Source organism: Procambarus clarkii, chromosome 46 (genome assembly GCF_040958095.1).
Source record: "Procambarus clarkii isolate CNS0578487 chromosome 46, FALCON_Pclarkii_2.0, whole genome shotgun sequence".
Taxonomy (NCBI): domain Eukaryota; kingdom Metazoa; phylum Arthropoda; class Malacostraca; order Decapoda; family Cambaridae; genus Procambarus; species Procambarus clarkii.
Genome location: NC_091195.1, coordinates 3,089,865 through 3,108,173, shown reverse-complemented (window position 1 = coordinate 3,108,173; position 18,309 = coordinate 3,089,865). Strand labels below are relative to the sequence as shown.

The following is an 18,309-nucleotide window of genomic DNA, read 5'->3' as shown; positions in this document are numbered from 1 at the left end:
TTAAACAGGAATTAGGTCACAGTGAAAGCGCATCCTGAACAGGAATTAGGTCACAGTGAAAGGTCATCTTGAACAGGAATTAGGTCACAGTGAAAGGTCATCTTGAACAGGAATTAGGTCACAGTGAAAGGTCATCTTGAGCAGGAATTAGGTCACAGTAAAAGGTCATCTTGAACAGGAATTAGGTCACAGTGAAAGGTCATCCTGAACAGGAATTAGGTCACAGTGAAAGGTCATCCTGAACAGGAATTAGGTAACAGTGAAAGGTCATCTTGAACACGAATTAGGTCACAGTGAAAGGTCATCTTGAACACGAATTAGGTCACAGTGAAAGGTCATCTTGAACAGAAATTAGGTCACAGTTAAAAGTCATCTTGAACAGGAATTAGGTCACAGTAAAAGGTCATCTTGAACAGGAATTAGGTCACAGTGAAAGGTCATCCTGAACAGGAATTAGGTCACAGTAAAAGGTCATCTTAAACAGGAATTAGGTCACAGTAAAAGGTCATCTTGGACAGGAATTAAGTCACAGTGAAAGGTCATCTTGAACAGGAATTAGAATTAGGTCACAGTGAAAGGTCATCTTGAACAGGAATTAGGTCACAGTAAAAGGTCATCTTAAACAGGAATTAGGTCACAGTGAAAGGTCATCTTGAACAGGAATTAGGTCACAGTGAAAGGTCATCTTGAACAGGAATTAGGTCACAGAGAAACGTCATCCTGAACAGGAATTAGGTCACAGTGAAAGGTCATCCTGAACAGGAATTAGGTCACAGTGAAAGGTCATCTTGAACAGGAATTAGGTAATAGTGAAAGGTCATCTTGAACAGGAATTAGGTCACAGTAAAAGGTCATCTTGAACAGGAATTAGGTCACAGTGAAAGGTCATCCTGAACAGGAATTAGGTCACAGTGAAAGGTCATCCTGAACAGGAATTAGGTCACAGTGAAAGGTCAACATGAACAGGAATTAGGTCAGTGTGAAAGGTCATCTTGAACAGGAATTAGGTCACAGTAAAAGGTCATCTTAAACAGGAATTAGGTCACAGTGAAAGGTCATCTTAAACAGGAATTAGGTCACAGTGAAAGGTCATCTTGAACAGGAATTAGGTCACAGTGAAAGGTCATCTTAAACAGGAATTAGGTCACAGTGAAAGGTCATCTTGAACAGGAATTAGGTCACAGTGAAAGGTCATCTTGAACAGGAATTAGGTCACAGAGAAAGGTCATCCTGAACAGGAATTAGGTCACAGTGAAAGGTCATCTTGAACAGGAATTAAGTCACAGTGAGAGGTCATCCTGAGCAGGAATTAGGTCACAGTGAAAGGTCATCCTGAACAGGAATTAGGTCACAGTGAAGGGAGATCTGTACCACGAGTCAAAGTCAAAGTGGTAAGTCATCTGAACCAAAAGTATGGCGTCGCTAAATACTTCATGAAATTATTTATGCACAAGAATATATACAGCAGCGGAATGTTTCGAAAATTTATTATTCATGAAGTAGTCGCCCTTAATAAGTCTATATTTGTAATCAAAGTAGAAGGTTTGTCTCCCTTAAGGTGACTATATTTGTAAACAATATAAGGTGTTTGTCACCCTTAAGGTGATTATGTTTGTAAACAATATCAGGTGTTTGTCTCCCTTAAGGTGACTATATTTGTAAACAATATAAGGTGTTTGTCTCCCTTAAGGTGATTATGTTTGTAAACAATATAAGGTGTTTGTCTCCCTTAAGGTGATTATATTTGTAAACAAAATAAGGCGTGTGTCTCCCATGAGGTGATTACATTTGTAAACAATATCAGGTGTTTGTCGTCCATAAGATGAATATATTTGTAAACAATATAAGGTATTTGTCGCTCTTAAGGTGACTATATTTGTAAACAATATAAGGTGTTTGTCGCTCTTAAGGTGACTATATTTGTAAACAATATCAGGTGTTTGTCGTCCATAAGATGAATATATTTGTAAACAATATAAGGTGTTTGTCTCCCTTAAGGTGATTATGTTTGTAAACAATATATGGAGTCTTTCGTCCATAAGGTTGTAAACATATATGTAAACAATGTAAATCTGAATTACTATATTAAACATGACGAATGAAGCCCTTTGCGTAATTTTGGTATTAATAAATAACCCTAAAAATTATGGTGGAAAATCTGAATATATACCAAGAATCCGCAGGTGAGGAAGGTGAGGCAGGTGACGGATGAGGACGGGCAGTTGCTGTAGTGTGAGGCGCAGGCGGAGGATCATGAGGGTGTGAGGCAGGAGGGGTATGGCTGCCTCAGACAAGACACCAACAAACTTCTCTAAGGTACACTTACTGCCGGGGGCTGTCAGCCTCTCCAAACATTGTTTTGTTATAACACTTCTCTCTTTGCTGTATAAACTATAGCCAAGATCTAAGGATATGGTTACCTTCATTTTTGCCAGCACTGACAGTGTAGACAGGCGCTGCTTTAGTTGGGATGGATCCTTTATGAATAGGTAAATGATCTTAGGTGTCACCTTCTTAAGAACAAGCGGCAGGACAACCCACGAGTCAACACTCTCTATTTCCCACCTGTGTTCTGTACGCAGCTTCTCACACACGGCTTGGATGACGAGCTCACTACCGCGGGACTCTGCTACATGCTTCAACATTTCGTCAGTCTCCTGTGTTACCATCTCGCACAGGTCAATTATGTGAGTAATGAACCTGTGCTCTACTCCCCGGGCACACAGCACCCCGGTAATGCTGACTAAAATGTTCTGCCATCTGGGACGCTCACTAAACTCTTGTTCCACGTCGTCAATATCAAACTTTGACCCTCTCAGGTGATCTCCCAAGGAGCGTTTTTCCTTACGTACAACATCCACCAAGAGGTCAATGATTATAGAGCTTTCCCCTGACACACCGTGTGATGCTGGATCACCTCGGTCTTGCTCAGCCCTCAACAAGAGATCGACCAGCCCCCTGCTGGCACAATACTCCTGGTACCTGGCGTGAAAATAGCCAATCACCCACACCACAACATCCACCAAGCAGTCAATGATTTTAGAGCATTTCCCTGACACACGGTGTGATGCTGGATCACCTCGGTCTTGCTCAACCCTCAACAAGAGATCGACCAGCCCCCTGCTGGCACAATACTCCTGGTACCTGGCGTGAAAATAGCCAAACACCCACACCACATTGAGGCCCCGACGGTAGCTGGTTCTTGTGAAATAGTTGGACAAGACCTCCTCCTGCGGCAGTCCCAGAGTGTCACACTTCTCCCTAATCTCCGCTTCCGTCTCCGGCCAAAGGTCGTACTCCTGCCTCAGGATCCCTCTTAAACTAATCTCTTCAAAGAACAACAGAAACTGGTCACATTTTCCTTTGGATTCGGTCACATGTTTGTCTGTGAGTCTGGACACCAGTTTGTTGGTTATGAAGTCATGAATCTTCTCGTAGACTTGAGTGTTTGTGGTGAGGTTGTTAAATTCTTCTGGAGCCTCGACACAGAGCAGCGCCAACAAGGTCAAGGTGAGTGGAGTGTTGAGGTACTCACCCAGGAACTGACTCATCTGCTCCAGCCGCTGGGTAAACCTCCCTGTGATGACATTCCGTTGGCTCTCTTCCTCCACCAGCACCTTGATGGTTCTCTCGGCGAACTCCACGCGACGTTCTGGAGTGATGCCCAAGACGAGGATGTTGCAGCGAGGTCTGGTGTGTGGGACGAGCTGTGACAGGTGTTGGTCCCACCCCGGCCGTGTGGTTATCACCAACCTCACAACCTTGCCAGGCAGGTGCAACAGCTCCTCCACCAGCCTTCCTGAATGGGCGTTGACCTCGTCGTAGCCGTCAATCAGGACTAATATATTTAAGCTCAAGATTATCTTCTTAAACAGCTGGAAGTCGGCACCAGAATCACGAAGTGTTTGAGGCAGTAACTGGCGGAGGAGACCATCGAAGGTATTAAGATGTGAGTCCCTGCACTGTACATAGAAAACGAGGTCCACAGTGCCCAGGTGACGAATGGCAGCAGGGTCCTCTACCCACTTCTCGAGGATGAGCTTGAGTAAAGTTGTCTTGCCCATACCACCTTCCCCCGTCAGGAGGACACACTCAGGGACTCTTCCGTCCTCTCGTCTCATACTCAAGATGTCTTCATAGTTTATATCCTGACCCTTGGCCGCGTGGGAGGGTCTTGCCCCTATGACGGGATCTTCAAGGAGTCGTAGTCGTGTAAAAGCAAGACTTGGGTTGTAGTTAATGTTGAGGTGGAGCCAGGGTGCGGGAACAGTTTGGTACAGCAGTTTATACCCGTCAGTTAGTTCCTGCTTGCTCATCTGCTTAACTTCTTCTCTGATATCTGTGACCTTCTCTAGCAGACCACCAGTATGTATGTGACCAGATGTCACATACTTGGTGACATCTCTGGTCACGTGGTCCACATCCTGGCTGTTTGTCCCACACCGGACGCCGGCCTCAGCCAGCATCTTGGCCAATAAGTCACTGAGCTCCGTCAGTGTTGACGTAAGATCTTGCTCTGACATTCCCACATTATCATGGACCAATGTGTTTCGGAGTTGCTTCAGGCTGTAAATGAGGTGTTCAAGTGATGGTCCCTGAGGCCCTGGAGTGGTCCACGTGGGGTCATTGATCTCAGCCAGACCACACACACGTTGCAGGAGTTTATACAACAGGGTGATGTCAAAAGTTGCCGCGTCAGAGGAAGCTTCGAGTTTATCCCTTTGGTGAGCATCGAAGACACGCCTGTACTGAACATTGGTGTACCCCAAATCCTGAGTGAAGTAAGTCACTACTGGGAAGGTGCCCAGGTACGACCACATAAACACACTTGCTAGCGCGTCTCGTCCTGCCTTAGTCACAGCCAGTCCATACCGCAGTCTGTTCACATCTTCCGGTTGGATAACAGGACTCGAGGCCGCCATATTGGGCCTTATGATTCTCACCTCACACAACTGTTGTCAAGTTTCACACAAGCAGTAAATGTCCCACGCTGGTTTTGTTATTATATTATGTTTAAAAACATAACATTGTTTCCCACTGTCGGAGACGGGCAGCTTGTTAGGTTTGTGTAGGCCTTCCTAAGCCAACGACAGACCTTCCTCAGGATGCATCCCTCAACAGTTGGCTAATTTCCAGGTTAATGTTTACTGCTAGGTGAACAGAGGTATCAGGAGGCTGAGCATCTCACACTGCCAGGGAATCAAATTCGGATCTAATCGGTGATGATCCGACTGCTCTAACCAGAATAGTCACTTAAATGACCCAAAATATAAGTAATTCTCAAATAAACCAAATTTTACAAAATGTGTTCACATGTTAATGCAATATTCGGTTCCAGATTTATATGTTATTTTCAATTTGTTCTTTAACTAGTTAATTTCTTCTGTCTTTTTACTCTTCAGATTTCTGTCATCTGGAAGAACAATTTAACGTTATTAAAACAAGATGTTAGTGTTAAACATTGGATCAGAAATATATTTTTGAGATCACTAAAACAAATAAAATTCCAAAGTCTGCCTCCTGCATTTTGTTTTATTTTATAACTTAAAACTTGTCAATATTTTGACCTAACTCCTGTGATCATTGTGGTGTTGGCTTCTGGTTTAGGTAGAGTAATGGTGCTCATTTTCTTACACAAAAATATATGGTGTAGCATTTAGTAATGTTATTCTCTGCCTTTATCTTGCTCTTGTAAGGACCTATTTAGATTATGCAGTTCAGTTTGGTCAACATACAATATACTGGACATAATTTAACTTGAACCCGTAAAGAGAAGAATGACAAAGTTGATCTCAGGAATTAGAAATCTCACTTATTAAGAGAGATTAAGGAAGCTATGTTTACACATTCTTCGGAAAGTAAAGTTGCCATGATTGATGTTGTCAAAAGGATGAAAAGTTATATCGAAGGTAGTAATAATAAGTTGTTAACTGCATCAACACAAAATAGAACAAGAAATGATAAATCTGTATCAATAAGAAATAATGTCTGCTTCTCTGTCTATGCGAGCTAGAATACCCTACTCAGGGAGCTAGCCTCACCTAATTTCTAACAGTAATTCCTGCTGGGTATGTGCCCAACAGGGAATGGCATATATGTAGGGAGTACAACTTTAAAGAGTACCAAAGCTACCCCCCTACCACGAACTTTGCTATATCATATTAATTAGGCTTTGAATTATTTATTTATTTTCTTGCAAGGGTTCCCATCTGAGCTTCTGTGTAGATCGCCCTCTCCCCCTCCGCTCTCTTGTGGACAATATTCACAGTATAATGTTAACAACTTACATGGAGTTTACTACAAGTAAACTTCCGTCCCTTGAGAGTCTCTTATAGGAGCAGTGATGGTGGGCCGCGTAGAGGCTCATCATATAAAATGGCCGCCTAGAGGCACATAAAATGGCCGCCTAGAGGTGCATAAAATGGCCGCCTAGAGGCACATAAAATGGCCGCCTAGAGGCACATAAAATGGCCGCCTAGAGGCACATAAAATGGCCGCCTAGAGGCACATAAAATGGCCGCCTAGAGGCACATAAAATGGCCGCCTAGAGGCACATAAAATGGCCGCCTAGAGGCACATAAAATGGCCGCCTAGAGGCACATAAAATGGCCGCCTAGAGGCACATAAAATGGCCGCCTAGAGGCACAAAATGGCCGCCTAGAGGCACATAAAATGGCCGCCTAGAGGCATATAAAATGGCCGCCTAGAGGCACATAAAATGGCCGCCAAGAGGCACATAAAATGGCCGCCTTGAGGCACAAAAAATGGCCGCCTAGAGGCACATAAAATGGCCGCCTAGAGGCACATAAAATGGCCGCCTAGAGGCACATAAAGGGGCCGCTTAAAGGCACTTAAAATGGCCGCCTAGAGGTACATAAAGGGCCGCCTAGAGGTACATAAAGGGCCGCCTAGAGGCATATAAAGGGCCGCCTAGAGGTACATAAGATGCCGCCTTGAGGTACATAAAGGGACGCCTAGAGGCACATAAAGGGGCCCCTTAAAGGCACATAAAATGGCCGCATAGAGGTACATAAAGGGCCGACTAGAGGTACATAAAGGGCCGCCTAGAGGAACATAAAGGGCCGCCTAGAGGTACATAAAGGGCCGCCTAGAGGTACATAAAGGGCCGCCTGGATGCACATAAAGGAGCCGCCTAGAGGCACATAAAGGGGCCGCCTAGAGGCACATAAAGGGGCCGCCTAGAGGCACATAAAGGGGCCGCCTAGAGGCACATAAAGGGGCCGCCTAGAGGTACATAAAGGGCCGCCTAGAGGCACATAAAGGGGCCGCCTAGAGGCACATAAAGGGGTCGCCTAGAGGTACATAAAGGGCCGCCTAGAGGCACATAAAGGGGCCGCCTAGAGGCACATAAAGGGGTCGCCTAGAGGTACATAAAGGGCCGCCTAGAGGCACATAAAGGGGCCGCCTAGAGGCACATAAAGGGCCGCCAAGAGGTACATAAAGGAGCCGCCTAGAGGCACATAAAGTGACCGCCTAGAGGTACATAAAGTCGCCGCCTAGAGGCACATAAAGCAGCCGCCTAGAGGCACATAAAGTGACCGCCTAGGGGTACATAAAGTCGCCGCCTAGAGGCACATAAAGGGGCCGCCTAGAGGCACATAAAGGGGGCCGCCTAGAGGCACATAAAGGAGCCGCATAGAGGCACATAAAGTGACCGCCTAGAGGCACATAAAGGGGCCGCCTAGAGGCACATAAAGGGGGCCGCCTAGAGGCACATAAAGGGGCCGCCTAGAGGCACATAAAGGGGCCGCCTAGAGGCACATAAAGGGCCGCCTAGAGGCACATAAAGAGGCCGCCTAGAGGTATATAAAGGGGGCCGCCTAGAGGCACATAAAGGGGGCCGCCTAGAGGTATATAAAGGGCCGCCAAGAGGCACATAAAGGAGCCGCCTAGAGGCACATAAAGGGCCGCCTAGAGGTACATAAAGGGGCCGCCTAGAGGTACATAAAGGGTTGCCTAGAAGCACATAAAGGGCCACTTAGAGGCACATAGAGGGCCGCCAAGAGTCATATAAAGGGCCACCTAGAGGTACATAAAGGGCTGTGTAGAGGTACATAAAAGGCCGCCTAGAGGCACATGAAGTAGCCGCCCAGAGGCACATAAAGGGCCGGTTAGAGGCACATAAAATGGCCGCCTGGACGCCCCTAAAATGGCCGCCTTGAGGTACATAAAAAGCCGCTTAGAGGTACTTAAAGGAGTCGCTTAGAGGTACATAAAAGGCCGCCTAGAGGTACATAAAGGGCCACCTAGAGGTGCAAAAATGGGCCGCCTAGAGGTACATAAAGGGTCTCCTAGAGGTGCATAAAGGGCCACCTAGAGGTATATAAAGGGCCGCCTTGAAGTTCATAAAGGGCCGCCTAGAGGTACATAAAGGACCGCCTAGAGGTACATAAAAGGCCGCCTAGAGCAACATAAAAGGGCCGCCTAGAGGTGCAAAAAAGGCCGCCTAGAGGTACATAAAGGGCCGCCTTGAAGTGCATAAAGGGCCGCCTAGAGGTACATAAAGGGCCGCCTAAGTAGTGTAAAAGGAGACACTACTTAGGCGGCAGTTTGGAGTTTGACACTCCAAACATTAATTTGACACTCTTAAATATACTATAAAGGAAAGTAGTTGAGTGGTTTAAGCAATTTAATATGTACTAGGAATCTGTTCATATTCTGTATTAAATTGCATTTTTTAACATCATAATAGTTTGCAGCTATTGTGGTGGGGGCCCAATAACTTCATATAACGCATCGACTGGCACTATCTGTTGCTATGAAATGCTTTATGAAATCATGTGTTTTACACTACTACATCAGTAGTAGTGTAAAAGGAGACAGATGGAGAATTGATTTTCAGAAACGGTTGGGCACTTCCATGCCGACTCGACTCCCGGGGGCCAGATCGTGAAAATCTTTTTCAAGCAGTTGGGTCAGGACGCGCTGGGCGCGCACCTGGCTGGCTGGCTGGGTGGGGTGGTGGTCCATTCCCCCCCAGGGGTACCAAGGGCCCACCACCCAGGATGTACCTGAGGAACTGGTGCCCTATCCTAACCTGTTTTTTCTCGTGCTTTTAAGATGAGTCTAAGGCATCAAGAAGGGGTCCCATACTTATGGGAGGTACCGAGGATGAATGTTCAATAGATGAAAACCAAAAAATACACTGGTGAAAGGCATATAAACGTTTTTGGAGTATATTAATGGCATGAGCAAAAATTCACGATTTGGCCCGGGGGTGTTACGAGAGTACTACAGTATCAATTTGGGGGCCCTTACTTTTGAATGGATCAGAGGGTGAATGTTCAATAGATTCAAACCAAGAAACACAGTTGAAAGCGAATATAGAAGTTTTTGGATTACTTTAATGAGGCTATGACTGAATAGTACAGGGAGCCCTTGGGCACAGCTCCATTTTCTGTAATGGTCAGAGGTGAGCGGTGAGAATGGGGCGCGATTTTTTGACCAATCAGGAGCCGAGTAGAAAAATTCTCTTTCTGTCTCGGGGTCATGGGCCAATCAGGTGAAATTTTCCTTATTTGTCGCAGGGGTGTCACGTGACATGACGTCAGCAATAGGGACCCCCTACCTAAGATTACCCCAGTGGGGTCTGGCATACAAGGGAAGTCAAGATTCCTTACAAAGACCAAGTTGGATATTTAGGTGTAGTAAGCCTTATCTTGAATTTGCATGATACTGTGGGGTACATTGACATGAAGGGCGAGTCATAGAACAGGATCTGGATGTGAGATGGGTCATATTAGGGTTTTAAAGAAGTTAAGATAGCTTTAAAGAGTCCTGTGTGCTTGATAGTGGGGAAATGTTCAGTCAATAATTCTCGTGTTTTGAATCTGAATGAGGGGTCCTAGTTTGCGTTCTAGTTGTAAAATGAGTTCCTTAGTATATTTGCTATGGAAAATGAGCTTTCAGTACTCTATATAATTTGAAATGAGGTCAAGAAAGACATGTTTATGTGCGAGAAGAGTCAGGTTGGAAACTGTTTATTCCAGTCATCCCCCCTTGGCTTTGCTCCATTTTCTGTAGCTAAAGTAAAGATTCCATTTTCTGTGGCATTCAGTTGATTACACGTGAAAAAGGCATACTTGCATTTGTATGGTTCTAACCTGTTTATAGATTTTTACAGATATATTTTTCGGGCCTCAAATTAGATTTTAATATGAAAAATAGCATCAAATGTGTGTCTATCTTTTGTAATAAACGTTACAAGCATTAACAATACCTGTAATATTTCATAGAATACGAAAAGAAGGTTAAATAGTGGGGCCTCAGCCATATTGTGTTGGGTTTGACACTCCAAACATTAATTTGACACTCTTAAATACACTATAAAGGAAAGTAGTTGAGTGGTTTAAGCAATTTAATATGTTCTAGGAATCTATTCATATTCTGTATTAAATTGCATTTTATAACATCATAATAGTTTGCAGCTATTGTGGTGGGGGCCCAATAACTTCATATAACGCATCGACTGGCACTATCTGTTGCTATGAAATCATGTGTTAAAATTTAAAAGTCGACTCCATCAGTTGCCATTTATGTCAGTGCCGTGGTATATCAAGCGCAAAGGTTTTCAGAAAATGTTACACCTCCACCTTTCAAAAAGTGAAAAGATGAATTCATTTTGGCATTACTGTCATTACTTTGGAAGTTTTTTAAATGATAGCACATGCTTAAACAAACTCGCTCGCAAAAACAAACTCATTTTTTTTTTGTTCAACTTACACAAATAAACCCAGGGCTTTCACATTCGCGCAAAATACTAAGTCCCCCCTAAACTTAAAACAGTTGCACAATCTTACTTAAACACATTGCTAAACTCTTATACACAAACAAAAACTAAGGCAGATCCCGTCATTAAGGCAGATCTAGATAGAGCTTCACCCACAAGATAACTCTTAGGAACTAATGATGCAAAGGGGACATACTACAGGAACAATGTGCGGAAAAGTAAATAAAAATACAGGTTAACATTTTTTTTTTTTTTTTGTGGTTTAATTTGTATGAAATATTACAATATAGATTCTACAGCTTTTCTAATCTCATCTTCATTATATTCCATTTCCATTTTCTCTTTGTCTTCATTGTCGTCGTCTTTCACAATAGTGAGCACTTCACCTACAGTAACAGACATGGCGCCGGTAGATGGATCATCTTCCACGACAGCTGACCCGTCTTCTCTCACGTCAGCGGCAGGTCCGACAGTAGAAACAGTCTTTATCATTCGTAGAAACAGGTGGAATGGCCATACGTGGAATCTTGTGTCTAAAGATGCCATGGGTTGGATAGCGAGTTGGCGTGTCATTATTTACAGGACATATCATTAAAGTGTCTATACCACGTTCTTGCAGTTTCTGAGCTAATTTGCACATCACAGGGAAATATTTAGTCTCCCATATGTTGCGTTCGCCACTTGTGAGATACTGCCCGCAAGCCTTCCCAATCCATATGGGAAAATAATCCTTCCCACTTGTCCTCTTCGGCTTCTCTGATCCAATAAGGTGCGGTAAAACAGCATAACTTTCATAGGGGTCGTCATCCATCCTATTGCAGAATTCGGGTGCTTCGCCAACAAATATGAGGCCGGGGATATCTCTATCAGTTCTAACAGCACGATTTTTGTACGGCAGGTTTTTCCGATGCAATCGAGCATAGGGGTATCGTTCCCATAAAGTGTGCACCATTTTGCTCAACTGCACGCTTGTTGCATCCAAATCATAGAGTAGACAATCACGATTGTTATAGATGGGCAAAGTCGCCAATCAGGGGGGGGAGCTCCATAGTGCTGGCTTGTGAGGTAGTGACTCGGAAGGGGGTCTATATACACTTTTCACGCCGGCGCGGGGGACAACTGCGCATCGTAGAGTTGCCAGGGACATTTTTTTTTTCCTTGGAGCTCTGGTCATTACGCACTAATATAACATTAACATCGTAATGCTTTAAGTTTTCATACAGATCTTCGATAATTGGAAGATATGTTTCCTCCCAAACTTCATCTCTTTGAATGCAGGTGCGACCAATACCCACAGGTAATTCAACTCGTGCGATTTCCGGAGAAGACTTGATGAATCTCGTTATGGCTTCTATAGCCTTTTTGAAATAGATGAGGCGATTTTGCGTTGTATCTTCTTTTAATCCGGCGAGCATATCACGATCTTTGGATTTTTCTATATGCGACTTGGCGATCTCATTGTTCTCTACAGGCGCCCCTATGCCATATTGCACTGCAGCAGCAATAATGCAGGGGAGATTTTCAGCTCGACGATTGGAGACATGAATTGAACCGGGAATTGGGCGATCATGGGGAACACATCTCTTGAGATTATACAAAAGCCTGCGTTCACCATAGGCGCTTGCGTGTTTGTATTTCACTGATATGTCCGTCGCCATCCCGTACGCAACGCAAGATATGCAGTTTACAGGATACACAATGCAAGTTTCATTATTGCAAAATTCTTCATCGGTTAAATATCCGGTGTGCGTTTCCAGCCACGTCTCCATTTTTCTTTTTTTTTTACTTTCTCTTATGTTTTGGATAAAGCCTAGTCAACCGCCCTGTGCCGACCCTGCGAATATTCGTCGTGGGGGCTTTGCGCCCTTATATCTCCATCCCTGCTAGTGCGTGTAAAAGTTACCACGTACTGAGCAAATATTTATATTATTATTATAAGGGCCTCGACCAACAAGAAGCCCATAGGAACATTTTTTTTTTTCACTGACTTAATTAGTATAAAAAAAAAACACCTCAAATAGCACAATATGTATCTCAAAATATCTTGCCATAAAATATCAATATACGTCAGCTTAATACCCAAACACTGGCAACCTTTTTTTTCAGAAGCAGAAAAGGTCAAACACAGTGCGACATGTTACAATTTTTTTTTAATGTCCCCCCCCCCATGAAAAAACCATAGTCAGACCATATTCCTTAATGAATATATATATATATATATATATATATATATATATATATATATATATATATATATATATATAAATCATGGTTCCCCAATGTCATGGAGGCCACATCATTATTGGAAGGTTTGTGATAACTTATTGACATTAGGGATACCTTATGTAGTTAATGACATTTCTCGATAATTATCACAAGAAATAAGTACTTGGTCACCTTTCCTAGACTACCAACTGCCATCTTTTTTTTTTTAATTCACTGCATTATGCAACATGATTTAGCACATTTGCAAGTCAATTTTTTTCCTTTCCCTGTTTCCTCATAATTATGCCATAAAAAAAGAGTAGCGGTGGCTAGAATTGCCAAACCAAAAAAAAAAAAAAGAAACCAGCACATATGTAGCGATCTTTGACACTTATTTCGGGGAGGGAAAGGACGGGCAATATATAGCCTAGGATCTTGCCTCCATTCGCCAGTGTCGCACCAGTACACAATGGAACCTTCCCATACTAAAACGTTTTACTCCAGGGACAGTCTTAAATGTGCCCAAATGCGTTTAGACACCTTTATAAATTGGCCTGTCGAGAGCAAAACCCCCAAGACCTGGTGAAAGAGGGATTTTATTAACTGAGAGTTGCGGATCATTGTTCCTGCGCCTTTTGTTGTAAAGTTGTGCATGCTTGGATTGAGGGTGATACGCCCCGTAGTAGGTATGCGAAAGTGTCGCCAAATTGTTCCTTAATAAGAGGTAAAAAGGACAATAACGTTCCTTTGGAAATCACCAAACTGGCATTCGAATATGGGCTGGATTTCTTTTCACCCCTATTCGAACCAAATATAGCAACATCTGATCGTGAGTATATTGTATAAATATAATTTACTAGTTTATATGTGAATAATTAGTATTGGCGATGTGGAGGGAGGACAAAAATAAGTATAAACGCAGGAAATCTTTTCAAATAATTTTTCTTTATTTTTTTTGTTTTTGAAAGAATTGACTTAGAACCTGTGTCTTATGCATATATGTGATGGAGCATCTTTGTTTTTTTAGAGACCCCACCCCACGAGGAAGAAACTAAAATGACTGGAGATGATTTGCAGGTTCTGGGGGTAATTCCATACGCTAAACCTAGATATCCAGGCTTGGCAACATACAAACAGCGTTTGGAAACATTCGACCTCAGCTGGACTGGTTGTGTCAAGCAAACATCTCACGAATTGGCAGAATCAGGATTTTTCTTCTGTGGTAAACAAATATTGTTGGAGTTTTTGTTATTTTTAGTGTGTGTATCCTCCTGGCCGGGAAGGATTTACTGGGCGCAAATCCTTAACTGTAGCCTCTGTTTAACTCAACAGTAAAATGGGTACTTGGTTGTAAAAACGATTCTTCGAGGTGGGGATTGTATTCCAGGGACCTGCCCGAAATGCTAGGCCGTACAAGAATGTAACAACTCTTGTATATATCTAAAAAAAAGTGTGTTTACTCCCCTAATTGTGCTTGTGGGGGGGGGGGGGTTTTGCTCTGGCTCTTTGGTCCCGGGAAGTGTGTGTGTGTGTGTGTACTCACCTATTTGTGCTTGCAGGATCGAGCATTGACTCTTGGATCCCGCCTTTCCAGCTATCGGTTGTTTACAGCAATGACTCCTGTCCAATTTCCCTATCATACCTAGTTTTAAAAGTATGAATAGTATTTGCTTCCACAACCTGTTCCCCAAGTGCATTCCATTTTTCCACTACTCTCACGCTAAAAGAAAACTTCCTAACATCTCTGTGACTCATCTGAGTTTCCACCCATGTCCCCTCGTTCTGTTATTATTACGTGTGAACATTTCATCTATTTCCACTTTGTCAATTCCCCTGAGTATTTTATATGTCCCAATCATATCTCCTCTCTCCCTTCTTTTCTCTAGTGTCGTAAGGTTCAGTTCCTTCAGCCGCTCTTCATATCCCATCCCTCGTAACTCTGGGACAAGCCTCGTCGCAAACCTCTGAACCTTCTCCAGTTTCTTTATGTGTTTCTTCAGGTGGGGGCTCCATGATGGCGCGGCATACTCTAAGACGGGTCTCACGTAGGCAGTGTAAAGCGCCCTAAAAGCCTCCTCATTTAGGTTTCTGAATGAAGTTCTAATTTTCGCCAGTGTAGAGTATGCTGCTGTCGTTATCCTATTTATATGTGCCTCAGGAGTTAGATTAGGTGTCACATCCACTCCCAGGTCTCTTTCTCGAATCGTTACAGGTAGGCTGTTCCCCCTTCATTGTGTACTGTCCCTTTGGTCTCCTGTCACCTGATCCCATTTCCATAACTTTACATTTACTGGTGTTAAACTCCAGTAGCCATTTCCCTGACCATCTCTGCAGCCTGTTTAAGTCCTCTTGGAGGATCCTACAATCCTCGTCTGTCACAACTCTTCTCATTAATTTTGCGTCATCTGCAAACATTGACATGTATGATTCCACTCCTGTAAACATATCATTTACGTAAATTAGAAAGAGGATTGGTCCCAGCACCGATCCTTGAGGTACTCCACTTGTTACTGTTCGCCAGTCCGACTTCTCGCCCCTTACAATTACCCTCTGGCTCCTTCCTGTTAGGTAGTTCTTCACCCATACTAGGGCCTTTCCGCTTACTCCTGCCTGCCTCTCAAGTTTGTATAGCAGTCTCATGTGCGGTACTGTATCAAAGGCCTTTTGGCAGTCAAGAAATATGCAGTCTGCCCAGCCTTCTCTGTCCTGCCTTATCCTTGTTACTTTATCATAGAATTCTAAAAGGTTTGTTAGGCATGATTTCCCTGTCCAGAACCCATGTTGGTGCTTGTTTACAAACCCAATGCTCTCCAGGTGCTCAACAAGTCTTAGCCTAATTATTCTTTCAAGTATTTTGCAGGGGATGCTTGTCAGTGATACGGGTCTGTAGTTAAGTGCCTCCTCCCTATCACCTTTTTTGAAAATCGGTACGACATTTGCCTCCTTCCAGCAACTGGGCAATTCTCCCGACATAAGTGACTCATTAAAGATCATTGCCAGAGGCACGCTGAGAGCCTGCGCTGCCTCTTTAAGTATCCACGGTGAAACTTTGTCTGGTCCAACAGCTTTATTTGCATCCAGTGTTGTCAACTTTTTCATTACATCCTCTGCTGTCACCTCTATATCTGATAGTCTTTCATCTTGGGTAATCTCTTCTAACAATGGGAGCTGCTCAGGCTCGGTTGTGAACACTCCATGGAATTTTGCATTCAGTACCTCGCAGATTTCCTTGTCGCTTTCTGTATATGCCCCTTCTGTTTTCCTCAGTCTTGTCGCTTGGTCATTTACCGACATCTTCCTTCTTATATGGCTATGTAGTAATTTAGGTTGCTTTTTCGCTTTGACTGCAATATCATTCTCATAATTTCTTTCCGACACTCGTCTTATGTTAATGTAATCATTCCTAGCTCTGTTACATCTAATCCTGTTGTCCTCTGTTCTTTGTCTTCTGTACTTCCTCCACTCCCTCCTGCTTCTCACCTTTGCTTCCTGACACTATCTATTAAACCATGGGTTATTATATTCCCTCCTGCTTTTTTCCTTTATTGTTGGAATAAATCTCACTTCAGCCTCCTTGCATTTCAATATGACTTGGTTCATCATACCTTGCACTGTTTTTCCTCTAAGTTCTTCCTCCCACTGCACTTCTCCCAGGTAGTCCCTTATCCTTCTGTACTCCCCTTTTCTGTAATCAAGTCTCCTTTCCCGGACCTCTTGTCCTTTGGTCACAATTTTAAGCTCCATCATGTAGTCAAAGACTAGGACACAATGGTCACTAGCTCCTAGTGGTATTTCATGTTCCAACTGCTCGATGTCTTCTACATTCTGGGTGAAAATGAGATCTAATAGGCTGGGCGTATCCCCTCCTCTTTCCCTAGTATCTTCTTTCACATGCTGTGTTAGGAAATTCCTGTCAATAACGTCTACCAGCTTCGCTCCCCAGGTCTCCTCCCCGCCATGGGGATTCCTCGTTTCCCAATCTATCTCTCCGTGATTTAGGTCCCCCATGACCAGCAGCTTCGCTCTCATTCTATGCGCTAAAGTTGCTGCCCTCTGCAGTTCATCTATACATGTCTTGTTGTGTGTGTGTGTGTTTTGTATTTTCATCTATACATGTCTTGTTGTGTGTGTGTGTGTTTTGTATTACAACATTGCCGGATGTGAGCTATAATAATAATCATGAATGGGAATATTTTTTTTCTTAAATTTACAGGCCTAAGTGACCACATGCGCTGCTTTTTCTGTGGGAATGGTTTTCGTAATTGGGAACCCGCTGACGACCCTTGGACACTGCACGCGCAATGGTATCCTGAGTGCACCTTTGTCAACATTAAAAAGGATGCACAGTTCATTAAGAATGCTAGAGAATCTTCGCAGCGTCGAACTATAAAACCCATAGATGAACATCTTTTAACTGGTCTGATGGAAGGTTTGGGGTTTTTCCCAGCATTAATTAAACATTTTGGATTTCCTGATGTCTGTGTGAGACCTGCCTTAAGGCAATATCTCAAAAGCACCAAAGATTTATTACCATTTGTTATGGAGGCCAGATGTATAGAATTAATGTTGTGGTATATGCAAGAGAGCACTAAAGCCGAAATGGGTTTAAGGGGAATTCATCATGAGGATGTGGAAGGTAGGGTAGAGCCTGCGAATCTGGAATGGCAATCCGCGCCCTCTGACATGGAAACAGTCGCCACTGCTAATGAAATGGATGTCGACGTTGTTGGATCAATGAGCGGGTTCATGACCACTAATCTTGGTTTGCGGGCTTTGCCTTCTCCTGTTGAAACAGAGGCGGAAGAGACGACTATAGTCGCTAATGAAATGGATGTTGAAACTGGCGAAGAGGCCACAGACTTTGATGCGACATCCCATGTTGAAACTGTGATGAACACATCTGCGCCAACGTCTTGGGCTGCTGATATTTTGTGTAAGGTGTGCTTTAACAATGCGTTGAGTGTCGTACTGCTGCCCTGCAGACATATGGTAACATGCAGTAATTGTCTTGTATCTATGAGAAACTGCCCCATTTGCAGATGCACCATTTCGCATGTCCTTCAACCAATTATTTCCTGAGAAGACAAAAAAAAAAAAAGGCATAGAGACTAATTTATTTATGTAAATAAAAATTGTACAAATGTCGAGTTGTTTTTTTATATTCATAAATTAGTATAAATAAGCTCACATTTTCATGAACAGTATTTTTTTTGGGGGGGGGGGGGATTAGATTGCAATTGTTTATTTACTGCCCTAAAATCGTTGGTCCGGGGGGTGGGGGCGAGATACTGCCTCATTTAGAGAAATTTGCTATGTGCAATAGCTCGGACGTTGGGGAACTGAACCGGGTCCTG

The 18,309-nt window shown here is 43.4% G+C and overlaps 1 protein-coding gene across 2 annotated transcripts in view; it reads right to left on the bottom strand.

The window, feature by feature from the left end:
* Positions 1 to 5,414, bottom strand: part of LOC138350617 (uncharacterized) — a 188,980-nt gene extending 183,566 nt beyond the window's left edge. For both annotated transcript variants that reach the window (XR_011222159.1, XM_069301650.1), the window contains exon 1: positions 2,171 to 5,414. Coding sequence is in view for 1 of the 2 variants with exons in the window: in XM_069301650.1 (XP_069157751.1) it covers positions 2,171 to 4,922 (2,752 nt within the window). In the remaining variant the exon portion in view is untranslated. The remainder of the gene's footprint in view (positions 1 to 2,170) is intronic.
* Positions 5,415 to 18,309: the final 12,895 nt, after the last annotated feature.